General features: G+C 48.5%; 1 protein-coding gene across 1 annotated transcript; it reads left to right on the top strand.

Annotated features, from left to right (window-relative positions):
* The first annotated feature begins 12,077 nt into the window (after positions 1 to 12,077).
* On the top strand, positions 12,078 to 14,680 carry DBX1 (developing brain homeobox 1). The gene is made up of 4 exons (XM_042837355.1): positions 12,078 to 12,426; positions 12,651 to 12,752; positions 14,005 to 14,207; positions 14,309 to 14,680. Exons 1-4 carry the CDS (start codon positions 12,078 to 12,080, stop codon positions 14,678 to 14,680), a joined length of 1,026 nt encoding a protein of 341 aa, XP_042693289.1.
* Positions 14,681 to 15,644: the final 964 nt, after the last annotated feature.

Raw genomic sequence — 15,644 nt, 5'->3', positions numbered from 1 at the left:
CTGATACTATATTGACATCGGATATTCCCACCATACATGGTGCCTTTCACTCCAGGTTTTCATTTCAACATTTACTTTATTAAACACACAATTGATAAACACAGCATAGCTTATTTCTGGTAAGCCAAGCACAGTTCAGTGAACTGGATTTACTGCACTGTCAGTAATACTGCATCATTTGTTTTTAGGAAAATGCAGAAGTAATTTAAGCTCACCATTCCCAACGTAAAGTATTCTACTCTAATTTGCCCAAAGAGGAGACCCCTCTCTGGAAATGCCCAAGGCCAGGCTGAATGAAATTTGGGCAACCTGGTCCAGAGGGAGGAGCCCCTGCCTGTAACAGGGCATTGGAACTAGGTGATCTTAAGGGTCCTTCCCAACCCAAGCCATTCTATGGTGCTATGAATTTAGGGTGAGGAATGCTGACTGTGTTGAGATACTGAACTATCACAGCTATCATCAGATTCTAAGGAGTATAGCGCAACAGGATAATTTAGTGCTGTATCTGTTGTGTCATAGTTGTATTTCACTGGGAGGGGTAAGGCCACATGCCTTGTAGATAGTCACTGTCAAATCACTCTTACCAGAAAAACGGCCAGCAGTCATTGTGGTTACATTCAGTGTGCTAGCAGAGCATTTCATCTTTCCTTCAGTTTTAATATTTGTTCTGCCCGCAAAGAAGCAAAATTGCTTCTGACAGGTTCTTGGCGATACCAGGTAAACTACTCACAGGTAGTTATATACAGAAGAAAGAACTGAACTGACCCACCTGGTGCAGGGGGCTTTCTGGCTGTGCAGCACTCCTCTCAGGAAGCAGCTTACATCCAAGAGATGCTCTCCACTCAATGTCTGGCCTTCATGAGTCCAGGTGGCTTCACCCTGGGTCCTGCCCTTCTGGTTCCACAGGAATCACAAGTGCAAGCAATCTGCCTGTGCTCCCTGTGCCACCCACAGCCCTTCACCAAGCACTCAATCACCAGTTCAAGCTGTGACCTAACAGCTCCCCTACAATATTAAAAACAGCAAACTATGAAATAGCACCTTCAGAAACAGTCTCTTCTAAAAGTTAATACAAAACATTTGCAGGTGTTCATTTTACCATCTTGTTTTGCACTGTATCCATAGTGAAGTTCTCCACAAAGTAATCCTAACATAACAAAAGACAGCTGTGCCTACCAAGGCAGTGCTGGGTGGGAATCAATAGCACCACTGCCAGTCGAAGGAAGCCATGAAATACTTAGAATGAATCAAGTGAGTTAGCATTCACCAGCACTGCACAGCAAAAACAGGGGGAAAAATAAGGAAGAAAGAGGAGTCTGAAGCCTCAGTCCCATAATGGTTCACTGTCAGGCACGGAATAAATAAACAGCAATTGGGAATTGCAGGAGCCTTCAAAAGATAACTAATTTCACCTGGTAGACTGAACTCTGACAAGGCTACATGAATAGCCACCCGGCCACAGGAGCCACAATTAAATCAATTAACTGGTGCTGGACAACAAACTATACCCAAAAGACAAATCAGAGGGCTGCTTTTAGGCAAGAGCAGCAACGTCTTGGCAAACAACGCAACATTCAGCATAAACCATGTCCCTGCAGAACAAACATAAGCACACAATTTGCCCTATGACCAGTCAGGGCTGGTGGCAGAATCCCTCAGCATGGCAGCACGAGTACATCCTTCACGTGCTCTGCTTTTGATCTCTCCTTACCTTCATGAAGAACGAAGAGGAATACAGAAGAAATCTTCTGTCCGGCGCTGGCCAGGGGGTCCGGCGCTGGGTCCAGCCCCAGGAAGAATCAGCAATCATGTTTAATTGCATCAACATCCCAGCAAAACCCAAACAAAACAAAATTAAAAAGAAGGGTCCTCAAGGATCATCAAGCTCCAACCCCCTGCCCCATGCAGGGCCACCAGCTGCATGCTGTTTCCACACTACTGTGAGATCCTCTCTCATGTGAGTTTGCTCGTCTGGGTCCATCATCCTGAAAGAGGGCAGTGAGTGTCTGTGGCCATCAGAGCTACCTCAGATTCTGAAGCACCGCAGAGAAGCTGCCAGCCTTCTCAGAGAAAGCAAAAAGAGATGGACAGCATTATTGTGTGCTAAAAGAATGCAATTCTTTTAGTTGAAATGTCTATAATCCACCTAGAATTCAAATAGTCATGATACAGATTGCACTCCTCTACGATGAGATCAAATACCAACTATTTAGGCAAAACTTAAATGCTGGCTGTGTTGGGAGTTCAGAAATGAGATGAAAACCAAGAGCAGGCCTGCTGATCTGATGGCTTATCTGCCCCTTTGCAAAGTGCTTCATGTCCCCCTGCAAACATTGCTGAGCAAGCTCATGTCTGTGCTTAGGAATGGCTTAATTTATATGCCCTCAGATTGAGGTCATATCAATACTGTGCATAATCTCCACCAGCTTTACAGATGCTTTAACCTGAGAACGTTCAAGCTCATTGAGAGCTATTCATCGTTGGCAGATTGATATAGGAACTGACAATTCACTGCCATCCAAGTGGATTTGAGAAGACAAAGCTCACATAAATATTGTTGAGCATATCCCATTGTTGCTTCTTTATTTGTGCCGTTCGGCTTGCTACAGCTCTGTGCAGAAGATCACTTCTCTCTCTGTCATCTATCTGATAGCAAACAAAAAGCTGCTCACTTCGCTTTTTCCAGTAGTGAACTGTGCTAGAAACATTGAACACAGGTCTGCCCACCCCAACCAAAAAAACGATGCGAAATGAGTACAGCTGGACAGAAACCAGAGAAAGTCCAGAAAGGTGCTGGAACAGCTTGCAGCAGGGTTTCTGCAGTTAGAAACACGCAGAAGGAAGCATGAGAACTTGCAGTTTTGTGAGCTGGGCTGCCTATTTACTCAGCCTCTGTCCTTACCATCAGAACATAGAAAGAACCCAGGAGTCTCAGTGCCTTGTACTCTCTCCTGCCGATTAGATACTTCCCCTTCCACTGCATCAAAGTACAAAGAAGTAAAGCCCCATGTTTTTTCTGAAGTACTCCCAGTTGATTCTAATGGTTTCATTATCCAAGGCAGGCAGGCACAGACACCCCATTTCAGTTGCCTTCATCTTGCTCCACATTAAACAACCAGACCCACACCAGTCGTTAGGTGCAAAAGTCAAAGTAACAGGACTGGACAGTTGTCAACCGGCTGAGGGCTTCCATTCAGAAAGCTCTGGCTTTTTTCTTAGTCTTGTTTATTCTTAATACCAGCGCAAGAGGGCAGAGTCACTATTAACTCATAACAGCATTGCATTAATCAGGCACGCCATCTTCTTGCATGGCCCAGCCTTCTGGACACACCAGGCATCTTCCATCCACAAGAATCAACCACAAAGACACTGCAGCATAGCTGCCTTATGGCCATGGCTTACATCAACTTGTTTGTGCTTTCAGACACTGACCCTACAACAGCTAGTTCAGTGAGCAGTCTGGTTCTGTTTTGTTTACATAAGTAGTAAGAGGTTCTGATCTACATCTTTCCTTCTTCAGCAGAAGCTTATCAGGATCTTTTGCCCAACTCCTAGCTTGGAAAGAGACAGCTTTCAATCAAGGGGAGTACATCCTTCCCAGATTGTTCTAAAAAGGCTGAAGGTATGGTAGGAATGTAACATAACCAAGGGTGCAGAAGGCAGGTAAAGGTTACAATTACACTGGAAGTATACTATTGCTGAGCTACACTTGCGGAGAAAAGGTGAAACAAGATTGAAAACAGCCAACACAGCTTGCTGTGCTAGTCCAAAAGGACTCATTTTTGTTCTCTCAGGCATTATTTCTTCATTAGGAGAACCAACCAGAGCACAACCATTCACAACCTGCAGTAGGCACACGTTCATGGTGAAGCCTGAGTTCAGTTCATCAGGCACCAGGCACTCAAGCCATGCACCAACACCACAGTGATGTCTTCAATCTGGGGAGATGCAGAAAACTTGGGCTGTTCCTTAAGTTTTAATCTAAGAGCCCCACCAACCCTAGGTAACAGGGAGCAAGGTGTGAGCATATGCATTCAATACAACTGAACTGAAAAGTGCCTGCTAGAAGGTTTACTTTTTTTTCCCCCTCTCCTTCCTGAAGGAAACACCTACAGTTTCCTGGAGAGCACTCTCATTGGGGAGGAAAAATGAGAGCAAGAAAAGCCCATTTTCTCCCCAAACCCCTGCTCAGTGACAGCACTAAGTCCTCCCCACCCTCTTTCTCTGCTGCTGTTGAGATGCATGCACTCACCAGGATCTGGCCCTCATTCCCCTGTGGCCACCCTTACATACCAATGGCACACACAGGCCAAGTGCACTGGGCTCTCCCACTTCCTCATCCCACTGCACTGCTGCATTGCAGTTCGGTATTTACACCATGCTCACATTGCATCTTTTCCTGTTGACTTCACTTTTACCGAGCAGGAAAAAAAATGATCACATATGCCATTCTCCTAAGTAGTGAAAGTGGCAGCAACACCATTTACACCCAGCACAAGAATAAAAATGCAAACAAGCCTCAGAACACGACTTTCTTTGGGACAGTGTCAGACCTCCGTGTGAACAACCCCAGCATCAGAGCCTGGAAAAAACAGCTTTTGGAGCCCTATAGAGGTGCTTTTGCTTCCCTGACTTCTCACACACTATTCTTTCAAATGAATTTAAGGCTTTTCTTGTCCAAATCCCCGCAAAAGTAACCACACTGCAGTTTTCCTACTATTATGCAAATAGATTAATCAGCCAACGCTCCAGTGAGAATTAATTTATATTTGAATCAAATGAGGCCTGGAGTCTTTATAGCCGAACCCTCGGGCCAAGGCCCGGGCTAGGTAGCAACCTCATATTATTCATGTGACGAAATGTGAACTGACACAAATACCACGGCTGGCTTTCAATCCGATTACCCCGTTACCTCCCATCAATGCTACCCCAGCCACCAGCCCCTCGCGTCCCTCCTTTCAGCGGCACAGCCAACAACTGACAACTCCTCCCCGATAAACAAGCACCCACGCCACCACCTCGGAGCCCCACTCTTAACCCATCATCCCTCCTCAATGGCCCTTATTCGACAAGGTGCTTTATTTTGTTTGTAAGAACCGGGAGCCAAACGGCGCAGAAATGCTGCTGGGCTGGGGCTGCAATTCAAAGTTGCTCTTTCAGAGCTGCGCTGCACTCAGCCGGTAGGAATTAACGCCCCAAACAGACACCAGCTCCGTCTTTGTACGCACACACACACAGGTGCACATTTAGTTTCATAGAACCGCTGACATCTGTTATCTTTCTCGCTCTCCTTAGCCCTCGCATGAAACAATGTTTGGGGCTACTGCGTCCAAAGGTCAGTGTAAAGTGAACCCACATTTTATGCAGCATCCTTATACTAAACTCATGTTGACAACCACTAAATTCTTCCCATTGCACGACACAGGAACTTGTTTTTTAAAAAAGACTTTTTTCTTCTCCCTTTAGAGCTGTAAGCATTTTAAAAGCTTGGCTAAACAATCCTCCAGGTGTGAGAAAAGCCTTTTTTATGTGAGCAGCTCTGTGTCAGGAAACTATACTTTGTAATTAGATTAGCAAGCGGGAGCTGCATAGCTCTGATCAAAACATCTCCCCTCACATATTGTTTATAGCACATAAGCAATAACTAAGCTTCCCTCATCATGGCTAAAGCCTACTTAAAAATGGGAATGCTGCACACTCTAGAATTTAAACAAAGAGAAAAATGAAATAAAAGACTATATGTCATTACTCTGCTGCTTCACCTAGACCTGAAAATGCAGGTCACAAACAAACCCCGTGATTAAACAGACTCTGATTTCATCTTTCCTTTGGTTTTAATAATCTTTGTGCTGCTCACAAAGAAGCAAAATATTGTTTTGAAAAATGCTTGCCAACGCTATCATTAGTCTCAAGTAGGCCACTAGTCATATTTGGAAGGAAGAGTTGAACTCACCCAATTGGTGGAAAAAATCTTCAGCCAGGCAATATAACTTCACAAAAATCAGTCCAGGCACAAGAGAAGCTCTGCTTCCCATGGCTGGCTCTTATATGAGCCCAGGAGGGCACCACCCTTGGTCACTCCTTCTGTTCACAGGTGCAAACAATCTGCTCCCTGTGCCAGCCACAGCCCTTCACCGGGTGCTCAATCACCAGTTCAAGGTGTGACCTAACAGTTCCACTACACCGTGGGTTCCTGTGCCACTTGGAAGAGAAAGTTATCATCGGTGCACTCCAGGAACCTCTTTGGACACTTGTGTATTGCTGTGTCGTCCTTCCAACAGATATCAGGGTGGTTGAAGTTTCCCACGAGGGCTGTAGCACGTGAACATGAAACTGTTTCTGTCTGTTTATTGAGGGCCTCATCTAGTTGGTCTTCTTGGTCAGGCAGCCTGCAGGAGGCCCCCGCTATGATGTGTCCTTTCCCTGCCTTCTCTTCAACCCTGGCACATAAGCTCTCTGGCAGCTCCTCATCCATCCCCAGGAGGAGCTCCATAGTCTTCAGCTGGTCATTGATGTAGGGGGCAATACCCTCACTCCTTCTCTCCTGCCTGTCTTTCCTAAATAGTTTATACCTGTCTATTTCTATGTTCCAGTCATTCGAGCCCTTCCACCATGTCTCAATGATGCCGATTGCATCGTAGCCCTGTAGGCCTGCACACCACACACCTGTAACTCATCTTACTTGTTCCCCATGCTCTATGTGTTAGTGTACAGGCATTGAAGATGGGCACCCATTAAGGCCCAACCAATCGGGGTTCCCTTGTCCTTCACTTCAGGTGTTCTCTTCCTGGCCTGTGGTCCTACTCCAGGGCTTCCATTACTGTCACCAGCCTCAAAGTGTGATGAGTTGAAGATCACCTCCCCCCAGCACGAGCTTTGCCCCTGACTTCAGCTCTGACAGAGTGAATGACGTTCTCAGGCTAAAGCCATGGGGAAAAGCTTTTCTAAAATTGCCTTTACACATTCGTCCTCTCCTTACTCCACGACACTTCCATTTGCTTCCAGAAAGCTGAAAACATCAGTGGAGGACTGATGGGACGTGTATTTCCCCAACCTGATGGCTGGTGGAAAACAAAGGTGGTATCTCTTCCTGCATTGTCTGATAGTAGCACCATTCTCTGAGAAGGAACACTTCCTACAGGCTAAACTCCCATCTGAAGTGTCCAGTATTTGTTATGTCAAAGAAATCTTACAAGTGCATGTGAGATCAGAACCTGACAAACTTTTCCTGGTGATAAAATAGAGATAAAAAAGAGAGACCTTCATCTCCAAATACAGGGAAGCCACAACATCTGCAAAGCAAAGCCCAGAAGAATGGCAGCCCTGCTCCGGTTTCTGCAATAAGCCAAGTGTTTCCTAAAGAGAACAACTCTTACTCACGCTCTACAAGGAACTGATGGCTCTGAATCCAAAGATCTGGACTTGGATCACGTTGCAAGGCCCGAAGAGATGTCAGTGGTACACAAGACTACAAAGCTATTCATTCCTCAGCCACGACTATTCCATTCTCCATGGTTTTCTCTGTCTGAAACATCTCAAATCAGCAAAAAGCAGCCCACAAGGACAAACAGAAACACGGCTGCCTACTTTCATCTGCCTTTCCAATTTACACAAAGGAACTTAGAGCAGAATGCATGGACAGCTTTCTGATTCATTTCTCATCGGCTCTATGAAATGAAACCCCCTGCAGGACGAAGTTTCTCATCTCTCTTCTTCAGTCAAAGTTCCAGAAATAAAATATGTTCTATATTGCTTTTCCAAAAAGGCCAGCACATGTAGTCTCCTCCTCCATGGATGTACCACAGTTTGTCAGACACCTGTGGACGAGTACAGCAGTGGTAAGGCTGGTCCTGGAGCCATTCTAGCTGGTTCTGGAGAGATTTGCCACTGCCACTGGCAAAGGATCACCACTTCGTGTTGCAATCAGTTAGTAGGAGTAGAGTTGAAATCTGATTTGGGGTGGGGGCAATCCTTTAATTCTCTGCACCGACTTCAGTGGAAGCAGAGAAATACATGTTGGAGAAAGTAAGAAGGAAGGTACTGCTTCCCCTTGTCCTCGAAGAAATGAGGGCAAAGAAAAAGGCACTGTGTTGCGCTCTGCAAACCCCAGCTCTGTGAAAGAAGCTGGCAATAGGGAGGTTGTGTGTTTGTTTGTTTGTTAGCCAGACCAGTGGAGAAGAAAGAAGGAGGATTATTCAAGCCTGGAATATTGCTATTTTAAAACAAGAGTGCAGGTTGGGGAACGGATAACGGATGAGGTGAGCAAAAATTATCACATCTGCAAGAAAGGGTGTCAAGTAAACAGGCTAGGGAGGAGTTAGCAAAGTGTAAGCGAGACACAGGGACTAAATTAAAGTTAATTACTTCTGACAAGACGGGATCATCTGGTTGCATTTCAGGCCCTGAGCTCTCTGGGCTGGCCAGGATGAATGGCGAGGGAGAAGAAAGTAACTCTCTCCTCCAGGTCCCTCTGCCAAGTCTGGGCCGCGCGCTCTATCCAAGATCCCTCTTTCTTTGCGCAGAGAGAGAGGGGGGGAGAGGAGAGAGAAACACAGTTAACCACCTGTCAGGGCTGAGGACACAATAAGGCAGCCCCCAAAAGAGCTTTTCATGCATGCGTAATATATTTGTTCAGCTATTCACTTAATGAAGCTGATAAATGTGATGCGAAACAATGGTCAAGTTAATCTATTTAGTAAAATGTTTTGAGACTCTCAGGCGATGTTAAGGAGGGTAGTGTGTTCGGGGACATTTTCATTTCAATACTCTCATCTCTCCCCTCTTAGGGGGGTTCGAGCAACCTATGTGAATATAATTTCTTATAAATGTGTCTTTAATGGGTTTAATTCACCCTTGCCAGCTGTTTTTTTAGCTATTTTGTAAGAGCAAAACAAACGTGCCAGGCTTGGAAAGCTAGTTAAAATTAGTTTCGGTCACTGGGGCCAAGCTATATTTCCTGCAAACCATCTGCTTGATTGGCACAATAGAAGGATTTTCAAGAAAAAAAAAAAGAAAAAAAAAAAAAAAAGGCCGGGGGGCGGGGGGGGAGAAGGAAGGAGGGGGTGTTGGATCTAGAAAAGCTTTGAGCGAACCACCAATTTCTGTTCCTTGTGCTGAATTCTAAAGGTGCAGCCTTAGGTGTCGCAGCGCAGCCCTGTCGAGGCTCCCGGCCGCTCCCGGTGCTCGGAGCAGCGCAGAGCCCAGGTTCTTCGCTTCGTCCCTCCCGGCTCGGGTCGGCCCCGCGTCGCCTCCAGCACTCCGGGAGCCGGGCCCGGCGCTCCGTGTCCTCGCTGGAAGTGGAGGCTCTCCCAATTTCATGCGGATTACCAACCCCGGCCCGGGACACACGCAGGCTGCCGCCGCCCCTCGGCCCCACCGCCGACGTTCGTCCTTTTTTTTTTTTTTTCTTTTTGCCCTCTTTTTTTCGCCTAAGAAAGCGAGTGACTTTTAAGAAATAAATTTGAAGATAACGACATTAAAATGAATGGCAGGAAGCACAAAACCGCATGAGCATAGGTCAAACGGCATTAGTCACAGGTTTTATCCCGAGACATTAGAATTCCCTTCTCTTAAGTGATCACCGCCTTTGAAAAGAAACTTCCAAAAGAGATCGCTGAAAATGAGATCCTTTCGTCTGATTTCTTGGTTCCTCGCGGCCTCTCGTCCCTTTCAATAGACCTCTGGTCCCTTTTGCCGTGGTGCTTAAGGAATTCTTTAAGAGTTTGCTCAGACGCATCGCGAGGAACCGGGTCCACGTGTGCCCCAGCGTGCGCCTGACCCAGCGCAACCCAGCGTGTCAGAGCCCCTTCTTGAGGCAGGCGAAATGCGCAGCAGCCGGTGCACAGCGAGGCGAAACAGCCCCGATGTATCGGAAAAAAAAAAAAAAAAAAAAAAAAAAAAAGGAAAATGAAAAAAATAAAAGGAGAAAACCATCTCAGAGGGCCCCGTATGACTGTAAAGCACTGAGAGGAGCCGGCCCCGCGCGGCTGGGAAGGGCAGAGCGGGGAGAGAAGGGCCAAAGGGAGGAAGAGGGGGGGGACGGACAGCGCGTTACTTGTATGGGGAAAGCCCCGCTCGCTTTTTTTCCCATTGACTCTCGTTCCACACCTGGAACGGACTGGATAGAGCTGAAATAACCCGTGAGGGAGGCAAGAGGGAGGCTGAAGGCGGGAGAGACGGGGCAGCCCATGCCTCCCCCCCCCATCCCCAGCTATTAGCCAGGCAGGTGCTGGGGTCCCGCCGCGCTGCCCTCGCCCTTTACCTGCTTAGTGCCGAGATTAACAAACCCGGGGAGGTTTCATCAACAGCGGGGCCGCCAGCCCCCCGCCTCCCTCCCTCCCTCCCTCCGCAGATGCCCGGAGATGTGTCAGCATCGCTCGAGCTCGGGGGCCGATTCCATCCTCTGGTAAATAACTTTTTGATTTGAATCGAGGGAGAGGTTTAACAGACTTTCTTTCTTCCTTAATGTGATATAAATCGCAGATGCACTTTTCTTGAATGGTTAAAGCATCGACATGGAGATCACTGGCACAAAACGGGCGGACAAAAAGCATCGGGAGAAATAAAGCTGGTTAATAAGATTTTTGAGAAAGCTTTGTGTTAAAAAGTAAAAAGGGAAAACAGCTGAAGGTGACAGTTAGTTCATGGTTAATAGGATCAAGGCTGCATGGCTGAGCTGCACACTTCTGCTCGCTAAGGTTCAGCCCCACCAAAGGGCTGAATGGGGCGCTTTTAAAACATAGGACATTTAACACATCTGTTATATTCTTTAACACAGAAATCAGGTGTGGGGCGCTCTCAATACTCGCTTTCATCCCCCGGCTCCAAAGGAAACTAAATACCCTCTCGCCCGTTTCCATCTCTGCCGCTAAAAATGAACCCAATCCGCCAGAAAATACGCGATTTCGCGTTTTTCTGCTGCCGATGCCCTGCGGCGGGCCGGTCCCGCACACATCGGGGAAACTCGGCTGCCGGTGCGCGCAGAGCCGGCCCAACTCGGGCCGATTTACTTCCTAAACACAGCAGCATTCCCTTCGTTTTCACGGTGGGGGAGAGCTCTTACCACTCTTCTTAGTACGCGTGAGACGAGGACAGACATATTGAGAACCTGCGGTGGCTGCTCTGCTCCTACTGCGCTCTTAACATCTTTGCTGTTTTCAACGCTCCCGTTTTCTTGGAGCGAGTTCTGACTCTGAGCCCGAGCACCTGAGCAGGACCCTCATGAGTGTCAGACCCCAGAAAGTAGAAGTGAAAGCTGCAGATCCATTTTATAGCCGACTTCAAACGCGTGGATAGGAAAAAATAGCCAACACCACGTCAAAAACACCATGCCGACACCAACACCATGCCAACACCACGCCAACAACACCACGCCAACAACACTACGCCAATACCATGCCCGAAGCACTGCAAGCACGGAGCAGAGCACATCTGAACCACGCTCAGAACATTTCCGTCCTCCCTCCGTAGTTTAATGCTGTGTTTTTCCCATTTGTGTTTTATGCAACCAAAAAAAAAAAAAAAAAAAAAAAAAAAAAAGAAAGCTTTTCTGACGGTTTTGATGAATATTTATTGATTTATTTCCTAACCTCAGCGGGGGAGAGGCAAATAAATTTAGTGCTTTCTTTAAATAATTCCCTTTCTATGAGGCAAGATGTCACTGGAAACTTTTAAATAGGCATTTAATTAGCCTGTGTGTGTTGCCTCGGAACAAAACCCTGCTGGGAGCCTTTGGAGCGACGTATTCCAAAGAGGCGGTCAATATGCAAAATTGATGACTACACTTTCTTTGTGGCGCGGCCATTGTGCGCGGGGTGCTTATGAAGCCTAATCCAATCATAAATTGCAGCCCCGAACCAATGGGCAGCCCCGGAGCGGCCGCTGAATGAAGCCCGAGTGGAGAACTTTGTTGAACCCCATTGTTGGGGCTGTCACCGCTGAAAGAGCCCGAGCGGGACTGGCCACTATAAAACCCCGCATCCAGGAGGAAGGGCACAGAGAACCCTGCCCGGCTCGCCAGTGGGATCTTTATTCGCGGACAGTCAGACAGGCGGAGGGACGGACGGACGGCCCATGCGATGATGTTCCCCAGCCTCATCGCTCCGCCGGCCGTCTACCCGAGCCTGCTGCGGCCCACTCCCACCCTCACCTTGCCGCAGTCGCTGCAGTCCGCCTTCTCCAGCCACTCCAGCTTCCTGGTGGAGGACCTGATCCGGATCAGCCGGCCCGGCGCCTACCCTCCCCGCAGCGCTCCCCCGCCCAGCAGCATGTCACCCCCGGCCTCGGCACCCAGGACGGACTCGGGGACACCGGAGCTGCCCGGTTGCACGGCGGCCAGGAGGATCTGCTCGCCCCAAAGCTCCGGCAGTGACTCCACTTTCCTCAAGTTCGGGGTCAACGCCATTCTGTCCTCCGCCCCCCGCGCGGGTAAGCGGCTCCGCCGGGGGAAGAGAAGGGAGCGGGTGGGGGCAGGAAGGACCCTCTCGCCGCCGCCTACTTAAGGGGCTGGGCAGCGGCGGACCCCGAAGGAGCCGGGGTTTCTGCTCGGGAGGGAACGCGGCGCCAGGCGGCAGAGTGAGCCCAGCCCCGCCGAGCTCTCCCGGGTCGATCCTCTGCCAGCCCTCATGATTTCGTTCTATTTCTTCACTTAGAGTCCTCTCCTGCCCTGCTTCAAAGCGTCCCTCCAAAGACTTTCTCCTTTCCGTACTTTGAAGGATCCTTCCAGCCTTTCATCAGATCTTCCTATTTTCCAGGTAGGTCTAGAAAACCTCCTCCCCCTCCCCCCGGCTTCTGCGCACTCTCCCCCCAACCGACGTTCCTCTGCCCACCATCCCGTTTCTTCACGCCCGCTCCCTCCCTCCCCGCCGTCGCCTTCAGCACCACTGGCGGAGCGGACAGCGCCCGCCGCGCCCGCGCAAAGCCGCGCGTTCCCGCGGGGCCGCGCGTGCACCCGCCGCGCGTTCCTGGGCCTGGCGGCGGCCCTTACGGACATGCGGAGAACTTTCCCTTCTTCTTCTTCTTTTAAATCTAATTACACAAGCTATTAGTTTAAAAGAAAAAACGGGGAAAGAGAGAGAGGAAAAAATAACCCCAGCTCTTCCATTCATCCTCCGGATAATGGAATTTGCTCCCTTTCTCCGGCGTGTGAATAGCCTAACAAAAACAACTTGAGCTTTATAAATAGCTTTTCATGTCCATTTAATGAAAATGATTTGGGGAAAGAGACGATTGTGCCATCAGTATTCTCCCGAGGAGCCCGGCATGCCGTTGTGTTTAGTTTGAAAGTGTAAATCTCTTTTGTTCCAATAATATATGGCGTTAGCTGCTTGTCCTCAGTCTTTTTCTGTTAGTTCATTACTACACAATTACCATTCACGCTTCATTAGCATCTCTGTCTCTCTTGGGGAGGTTCTCCCCACCACCACACTTTTTTTTTTTCTTTTTTTTTCTTTTTTTTTTTTTAAGAGGAAACTCTGCCCTTTTTATCATACAAATGCCACGGGGAGCCAGGCAGTGTGCTAATTAGCTGTTACTTTTCATGTCTCCGGATTGAATTCTCCAACTTGGGGGGAGGGAGAGAGATTAATATATTAAAAAAAAAAAAAAAAAAAAAGAATACTGATTGATCAAAACTGAGTCCAAAGGGGCTGGTTTTGTTCTGACCAGAAAAGTCCTCATTTTCATCTCAAGCATTAAGAAAATGCCTGAAATGATAAAAGCTTCTGAAAAAAAAAACCCACAACTGAGAGGGAAAGCTTTTCTCCCACACCTCCACCCCAGCCGGTGTGCCGCGCCTCGCCTTTTGAGGCCGGAGCCCTTTGAATCCCTCAACAAAACAGGCCACCATCGAGCCATTTCCCACGTTTGAGCTGATGGCCTTAATCCCAGTTATGGCCCGCTGAAAGGCAATGGCCATCTGAGCGTAAAATTCCCTTCGGGCCCCGGATCTGCTGGCGCTGGGTTGGCGGCCGTGGTCCCCGCTCAGCCCGTTCTCCTGCCCTGCAGCTGCCTCTGCCGTCGTGCCCATCCCTGGCACCTTCTCCTGGCCGCTGGCCGCCCGCGGTAAGCCGCGCCGTGGCATGCTGCGCCGCGCCGTCTTCTCCGATGTGCAGCGCAAGGCACTGGAGAAGATGTTCCAGAAGCAGAAATACATCAGCAAGCCCGACAGGAAGAAGCTGGCGGCCAAGCTGGGTCTCAAGGATTCACAGGTGAGACCTCCGTGCCCCTTCCTTGGGATGGGACTGAAGGCCTTCCCTGCTCCCCGTGTTACTGAGTTGAGTTGTTTCTGAGTTTCTTCCTCCACCCTCAGGTGAAGATCTGGTTCCAGAACAGAAGAATGAAGTGGAGGAACTCCAAAGAAAGAGAGCTCCTCTCCTCTGGTGGCTGCAGAGAGCAAACCCTACCCACCAAGTTCAACCCCCACCCAGACCTCAGCGACGTTGGCAAGAAGTGCTCAGGGGAGGAGGAGGAAGAGGAGGAAGGCCCCATGGCATGCCCCCCCAGCCCCCGGCACCTGCTGCCCTACCACCCAGCCCCGCAGCACCTGCGGGACAGGCTGGGTCCCCAGACACCTCCCTCTCCATCCCACTCCAGCAGCCCCAGCAAACCCTCAGACTGCTCGGACTCAGAGGAAGAGGATGAGGAAGGGGAGGAAGAAGAAGAAGAGATAACGGTCTCTTAGGTTGCCCACCTGCTCCTACCATCACATGGGAACATTGCGAAGGTGTACATAACAGAGGGCTATAAATTGAAGAGGTGATGTCCCACCTGCATGTCCACGTGCTTCTCCAGGGCAGTTTCCCTATCACATGGCCATAAGCATTCCTGTTCCAGGTATTCCTGATTTTTCTGTCCCACAAGAAGGCTTTCACACCCACGGTGTCTGTTGACCTCTTCAAAGCCATTCCTCTCTGCTTAACCACCAATATTTGCTCAATTAGCTGCATCAGCCTGAAAGCAAGGAGCAGACAGTTCCTTCCTTTATAGCAGGGAAATATTTTTTCCAGAGACAAAACACCACCAATGCCAACAAATTGCAGTTGCTGTGGCCATTTTCCCACCTTCCAACTGAATTCCCAGCTACTACCAAGAGCTCAGAACCTGAGGATTGCTGTGATCTGGTGATCGTCTCATCCCAGGGCAAAGGATGTCCATGAGATGTGCAGACAAACCACTGCCCCCTTCTCACCCTCACCCTGCCACAGACCCACGGGAACCACCACAATCGCCTTCAGGTATAACAGTGTGCCTTGTGTAGTGGGGACCTTCTCTGTTGGTGTTTTTTAATTTAATTTACACATCCTTTCTCTAGACGCAGCATTGTCTAACTCACTTTTCTGCCCACAGGCCTGTGCTTGCTTTCCGCTTGGCTTCTGCTATGTGCTGTGGACAGAGGAAAGGGGATATGCCTCTTTGGTTTTGACTGAACTTTGCTGTCTTTGCACAGCTTATATGAACTGTACGCTATTTTGTACACTTACTCTGTATGGATGTTTTATACCAAGGTTATTGTGAATGACTGTAGCAATGGCTGAATAAGGTTTCCTTTTTTTTTTTTTTCCAATGAAATGATGGCTGAACTACAAACAAATGCAGCTGCTTAAACGTGTAACTTATAAAGAAACTTTTATTTTGTATTTTACCAT

The sequence above is a fragment of the Centrocercus urophasianus genome, unplaced genomic scaffold, assembly GCF_019232065.1.
Source record: "Centrocercus urophasianus isolate 14NV4802_14NV808 unplaced genomic scaffold, USGS_Curo_1.0 seq_7, whole genome shotgun sequence".
In the NCBI taxonomy this organism is placed as follows: Eukaryota; Metazoa; Chordata; class Aves; order Galliformes; family Phasianidae; genus Centrocercus; species Centrocercus urophasianus.
This window is presented reverse-complemented; position numbering and strand designations above follow the sequence as displayed.

What these genes read in the sequence shown, in the direction of transcription:
- DBX1 (XM_042837355.1), top strand. Translation starts at nt 12,078, where the DNA reads ATGATGTTCCCCAGCCTCATCGCTCCGCCGGCCGTCTACCCGAGCCTG. An exon ending in GTCCTCCGCCCCCCGCGCGG is followed by an intron (nt 12,427 to 12,650) that starts GTAAGCGGCTCC and finishes TTCTTCACTTAG; the next exon opens with AGTCCTCTCCTGCCCTGCTT. An exon ending in CAGATCTTCCTATTTTCCAG is followed by an intron (nt 12,753 to 14,004) that starts GTAGGTCTAGAA and finishes CCTGCCCTGCAG; the next exon opens with CTGCCTCTGCCGTCGTGCCC.